This window comes from Capsicum annuum, chromosome 9 (genome assembly GCF_002878395.1).
Source record: "Capsicum annuum cultivar UCD-10X-F1 chromosome 9, UCD10Xv1.1, whole genome shotgun sequence".
Taxonomy (NCBI): Eukaryota; Viridiplantae; Streptophyta; class Magnoliopsida; order Solanales; family Solanaceae; genus Capsicum; species Capsicum annuum.
This window is the reverse complement of record NC_061119.1, coordinates 114,554,985-114,561,662: the sequence shown is the minus strand read 5'-3', so window position 1 is coordinate 114,561,662 and position 6,678 is coordinate 114,554,985. Positions and strand designations below refer to the sequence as shown.

The following is a 6,678-nucleotide window of genomic DNA, read 5'->3' as shown; positions in this document are numbered from 1 at the left end:
TGGCAGTTTTCATGCCTGTTTTCAGCTGTTTGCTTGCTTCGTGATTTTACTATATCACCCTTAATTACTTATTATATGAGTTTACGTATTAGAAAATTAATAAAATTTAATTTTAAAAAAAAAGTAAAATAATATTTATAACATGTCTGCTTCAGATTCTTCAACCGTAATTTTACTATATTATCCTTAAGTAATTATTATAAGCCATATAAGTAAAGTGTGAGTAGCAGCTGTTGGAAGCACGCAGCTGGCAGTTGTCATGCCTACTTCCAGCTGTCTGCTTGCTTCGTGATTTTACTATATCACTCCTAATTACTTATTATATGAGTTTACGTATTAGAAAATTAATAAAATTTAATTTTTTAAAAAAATATATATTTATGACATGTCTGCTTCAGCTGCTTCAATGGTAATTTTATTATGTCACTCCTAAGTAATTATTATAAGTCATATAAGTATTAAAAAATTAATAATATTTAATGATAAACATAAAATGATAAATTTAGGTTTTGATGTTTTAAATTAATTTGACATCTTATATGAGGACTACTTAAATTTTTTTCACAAATATTTTTTATAGCAATTTTGCTATATCACTTTTAATTAGTTATTATGAGTCATTCAAGACGTGCTGATTTTGCTACTTTAATCATGATATTTGGTTGACTCTCGAAATTATATCGATGTCGCTTAAATTAAAATAGAAAAAAATATTATAAATTACAATAATTAAAACTTAAATTACTTTTAAAATATGAATTGACGATCAATAACACAAAAGTTTGAACAAGAAGAGTACTATAAATTATAATAGCAATCAACTTAAAATAAATAGTAAATTACAATGTCAAAAAAATATTATAGATTATAATAACTAACAACTTAAAAAATCCTAAAACATATTAAAAATATAATATTTATATCATATAAATTAAGATAAAAAATAACATATATTGGATCCGTGTTGGGATGAGCTTCCATATCTAGTACAGGTAATAAAAGAGCCCCACTTAACCCTAATTACTATGTTCAGTGGCCACGTTCCACGTGGAAATACCATTAGTTGCACCTGCTAATATTACTCTGTTGTTTGCAGGAAAATGTATGAACATATCTGACGTGTTTGTCATTTTGTTCGGACACAAGTCGTTTCAGGTCTTCAAGCCACGAGTTTCCGTCTTTTTCTTTCGACGATGGTAATTCTGTGATCTCCGTAACAAGTCGATCGGGGTTGAGCTTCACCGAACACGCCTTTGGAACTGACCATTCCACCGAACCAGTTTCCTTGAGCATCCACTGTCAGTGTCATGTGTCCACCCTTCATTCTGCCACGTATGCAAGCTGCTTTTTAGTTTTTACCAATACATAATCAAATTACTCGTATCCCTTATTATCAAGTAAACCCACGTCACACACTCAATGGAGAGAGAAGTTTTATTCCAAAAGAACTAAAAGGAGATCCTAGTATTTGTGGGACAGAGTATATAGAGGCGTCGTTCCATGCCAGGAGCTAAGCGTGGCGTGACTCAATTTAATGTTCGACTGCAGAAACTCAATGGAGAGAGAAGTTTTATTCCAAAAGAACCAAAAGGGAGATCCTAATATTTGTGGGACAATATATATAGGCGTCGTTCCATGCAAGGAGCTAAGCGTGGCGTGACTCAATTGTCAATTGAATGCTCGACTGCAGAAACTCAGAGATGGTAAAGTGTGGCGCTTGCGCATAAATGCAAGCATTGGTCTCTTCTTGTGTACGAATCTTTTAAATAAAAAAAGGGACTACCTCAAAATCTTAAACTACAAATCTGGAAAATGAGTATAAGAGCTTTTAGAATGTTTCTTGAAATGTTTCACAATATCTCGTGAAATCATAGCAAGTCCTTCAGCTCCTCTTATTATACAATACTGTCTGCTTCTCTCCTATCACTTGCTGAACAAATGATACTCGTGAGGAAGAGCTCATCAATTTCACCAGTTTCTTCCTCTTTCAGCCTGTTTCCGACGCCCTATTTGAATTCTCTTCAAATACCCCATTCATTCTTCCTAGAAACATGCATTCTTTTCCAAGCATTGTTGGAAAACCACTACAATTCCAATGGAATCCAGTACCCTATTCTCCTTTCTCTGTCTTCTACTATCTCTTGTTTTCATACAAGCTCAAGATTTGCAAACCTAAATAGTTCAGTTGCATCCACATGGAGAAACTAGATCCCCTTTTAGCCCTAAACTTCAATGGCACCTTTCTTTCCTCGCAAAAGCAGTTTTTTCTGGAGAAGAAGACTCCTCTTCTCGCCTTTTATACTCCTACCATTCCGCCATGGAAGGCTTTGCAGCTCGACTCATTGAATCTGAGCTTGAGTTTTTAAGGGAATCCAATGATGTGTTATCCATACGTGCCGAGAGGAAGATTGAAATTCAGACTACTTATTCTTACAAGTTCTTGGGACTAAGTCCGATGACAGAAGGAGCCTGGTTAAAGTTTGGATTTGGCCGAGGAGCGATCATTGGAGTGTTAGACACTGGAGTTTCGCCAGAAAGTCCAAGTTTTGATGATCACGGGATGCCTCCTGTTCCCCAGAAATGGAGGGGTATCTGCCAAGGAGGGCAGTATTTCAATTCCTCTAGTTGCAATCGCAAGCTTATTGGTGCAAGGTTTTTCAGCAAAGGACATCGTGTGGCCTCTATGACATCTTCACCCGATGCAGTGGAGGAATATGTGTCGCCACGGGATTCCCATGGTCATGGTACACATACAGCATCCACTGCTGGAGGAGCTGCAGTTCCAATGGCTGGTGTGCTTGGAAATGGAGCAGGGGAGGCTCAAGGGATGGCTCCGGGTTCCCACCTCGCAATATCTAAAGTCTGCTGGTTCAGTGGCTGTTACAGCTCTGACATACTTGCAGCAATGGATGTAACCATCAGAGATGGAGTAGACATACTGTCACTCTCACTTGGTCGCTTCCCTATTCCACTTTATGATGATACTATTGCCATTGGCAGTTTTCGAGCCATGGAACATGGAATTTCAGTTATATGTGCAGCAGGGAATAATGGCCCAATCAAAAGTTCAGTAGCCAACGGTGCTCCCTGGATTGCCACTATTGGTGCTAGCACACTTGATAGGAAATTTCCAGTATTGGTTCAGTTAGGCAATGGAAAGTTCCTGTATGGAGAATCCTTGTACCCCGGGAAGCTTGTTCCTAGCTCTCGGAAGAGTCTTGAGATCGTTTATGTCAAGGATAGGGACAAAGGAAGTGAATTTTGCTTGGGAGGTTTGTTATCAAGAGCACAAGTCCAGGGGAAAATGGTTGTGTGTGATAGGGGAGTCAACGGAAGGGCAGAAAAAGGCCAGGTTGTGAAGGAGGCAGGTGGTGCTGCCATGATCTTAGCAAATACAGCAATAAATTTGGAGGAAGATTCTGTTGATGTCCATGTCCTTCCAGCAACGTTGATTGGATTCGATGAAGCAATTCAATTACAAAACTACCTGAATTCAACAAAAAGACCAACAGCTCGATTCATATTTGGAGGAACGGTAATAGGAAAGCCTAGAGCACCTGCAGTAGCTCAATTTTCATCAAGGGGGCCAAGCTATACTGATCCTTCAATTCTCAAACCTGATTTGATTGCTCCAGGTGTAAACATTATTGCCGCTTGGCCATAAAACTTAGGCCCCAGTGGCCTTCCAGAGGATTCACGAAGAGTAAATTTCACTGTTATGTCAGGGACTTCAATGGCTTGTCCTCAAGTTAGTGGAATTGCTGCATTGCTCCATTCAGCTCATCCTAAATGGACTCCAGCAGCAATCAGATCTGCATTAGTGACCACTACAGATACAGCTGATCATTTGGGAAAACCAAGCATGGATGGAGATGCACCAGCTAAATTTTTTGCAGCTGGAGCTGGGCATGTGAACCCCGGAAGAGCCATCGATCCTGGATTGATATATGACATTCAGGTTGATGAATATAGCACTCACCTTTGCACTATCGGATACAGAAATTTTGAAGTCTTCAGCATTACTCATAGGAATGTTAGCTGCCATGACATTTTACAGAATAACAGGGGTTTCACCCTAAATTACCCCTCAATTTCAATAATTTTCAGGGCAGGAATGACTAGAAAGATGATCAAGAGGAGAGTAACAAATGTGGGGAACCCTAATTCTATTTACTCAGTTGACATCATGGCACCTGAGGGTGTTAAAGTGAGAGTCAAGCCACGTCTTCTGATATTTAAACATGTGAACCAAAGATTAAGCTATAGAGTTTGGTTTATATCAAGGAGGAGAATTGGGTCTAAAAGGATGAGCTTTGAAGAGGGCCAAATTGACATGGTTCGATGTAGGAAACAAAGACAAGAAAGTCAGGAGTCCTATTTCAGTCACATGGGCATCAACGAAGTCAAGGCTATCAGCACTGTCACAACAGCAGCACCAAATATTCATTGTCTTAGTTCAAAACTTCCAATTAGGAATTTCACATCACATTATAAATCGATGTTAGAGCACAAACAGCTGACAGGCAAAGATACACTTCATCCTTCCATAAAGAAGAAATGATTGATAATTATTTGAATGCAATGTGTTTTACCAAGTAGATGTGTCTCCTCAATGTTCAGAAGTATTTATATGTATAAATAGATTTCACAAAGCACAAGTTTGTGCTAGGACTTGGAGGCAAACCATCTACAACAAACTAAAAGAACCATCCCAAGTGAACAAATATCAGGACGAAAGAGAACAAAAAAAAAAGCTATAAAGGGAATTTGAATCTAAGTGTAAATGGACTGAGAAGATTTCTCAAGTTTACACCTTCTGAACTAAATTACACCTTTTGAGTAGATATGTCTTCTAATGACAGACAAAAATTTCAAGAAATTGATCAGGCAAAAGAAAACATAGAATCTCAACTTTTAACAAACTGCAAGCCATTAGAATTAGCATACCGCTCCATAAATCTCATGAACCTGTCCCATTCTCGTGGAGTCCGCATAATATACTTAGCTTCAATGCCTGCAGGTTTTCCGTTAACAAACTTGGCATTGACATCAACTGACGAGAGAACTCCTTCTTCGTCAATCATGTAGAATCCAGTGATATCCCCGACTTCACCAGATGAATCAAATACGGAGGGTTGATCAAACCTGAAAATGGCCATACCATTTGTCCCATCCCTTGACTTGGTTAACTTCACATCTGGTATTGTTTGTTCATCAGTTCCTTGTATGAACTGAATTTTTGGTTGAACCATCATTATAGTTAGTCTGCGCATTTTCTGGTTTTGGATATTGGATGTGAAACGTGAACGGGATAGGCACAAGCGCTGGCCATTGAATGAAGAACCTGCACTTTGATGACCCCTCCCACATGCTATTCCTACAGTAGATGACACAAACGACAATTATTGGTTTTGATTAACTATGTTTCCTAATTTACTAGTTCTTTTTTAAAAAAAAAAAAGTTTTATTCGGAGATGAGGAAGGGAGACAACGAGAATTGAACCCACACCTATTGTATCAAAGAATCTCACTACTAGCACTACATTGTAAGCGTACTCCATTTCCAGTCTCGATTAACTCAAAAAAGAAGACAGTTAAATTTTCTTTGAAGAATGCGCTCATGAGCAGAGGCCTTTGAAGTTTAATAGGTTCTGAAACCGTAGCTAATGATCTAGCTCCACACTTATGCACAAATAAACATCTCACCAATTACATATAAATCAATTAAAATGAAATTTACGAGTAACGTGATATGAGGGATAAGGGATAATAATCATGGGATTATTTTATCTTGTGTTTAGTTAGACTTATTAGCTAATGCCGTATAATATCCCACTATTTATACTACATAGTGGGATAACTGCTCCAAGTACTACTCTTTACAGGAGCTGATAAACCAAAGAATAAGAGGAGGGTAAAGGTAGATAAGCACATTTTGGTACATACCGAGAAGAGAGCGAGGCTGATGCGAAGTGTGAGAAAGTGTAGGTGAAAATGCAAGAGATTGAAGAGTAGCCATTAATTAGAGAGTGCAGACAGAGAGAGAGAGAATATGGAGTATGGAGGAGAGAGAACTAAAAGAACATAAGATGTATTTGCGGGGTAACAGAGAGTGCTGGTTGTAACAAGGACAGCCATTCGCTTCTTTAGATTGCCTTACCCATACTCTTTCATTCATGAGCCAACCACCCTCACAATACACTTCCCCCAACTTTCTCTATAGGGTGAAGGACATAAACAGCCCTTGGCCTGAGAGTAATGCCACAAAATGGTAGGGGACTTAAATTAAGCAAAAACCCAAACTTAAAACGGATAAATACATAAAAAAAAAATTCATCTTTTAAAATATTTTATAAAATCTCATATTTCTCTTTTTTCTCTCGATATATACTAAATGGAAAAGGTACGAATATATCTTTGCCGTTAATGAAAAAGTACATATATACCTCTGAACTCTGATAAATGGTACAGATATACTCTTCATCATACTTTAGGTACAAATATACCATTGCCGTTAATGAAAAGGTACATATATAACTCTGAACTTTGATAAATGGTACAGATATATCCTCCGACATACTTTAGGTACAAATATACCCTTTTATTAATGAAAAGGTACATATATACCCTTCTTACTAATAGTAGGACTCGTGTCACAATTTTGTTCATTTGACCTTT

General features: G+C 37.8%; 1 protein-coding gene and 1 pseudogene across 1 annotated transcript; one reads left to right on the top strand and one right to left on the bottom strand.

Annotated features, from left to right (window-relative positions):
• Nucleotides 1-900: 900 nt before the first annotated feature.
• LOC107842516 (photosystem II reaction center PSB28 protein, chloroplastic) lies at nucleotides 901-6,246 on the bottom strand. Its single transcript, XM_016686414.2, has 3 exons — nucleotides 5,947-6,246; nucleotides 4,948-5,377; nucleotides 901-1,325 (listed from the first exon to the last, which is right to left on the bottom strand). Exons 1-3 carry the CDS (start codon nucleotides 6,017-6,019, stop codon nucleotides 1,160-1,162), a joined length of 669 nt encoding a protein of 222 aa, XP_016541900.2. The 5' UTR covers nucleotides 6,020-6,246; the 3' UTR covers nucleotides 901-1,159.
• LOC107842515 lies at nucleotides 1,312-4,606 on the top strand (annotated as a pseudogene).
• Nucleotides 6,247-6,678: the final 432 nt, after the last annotated feature.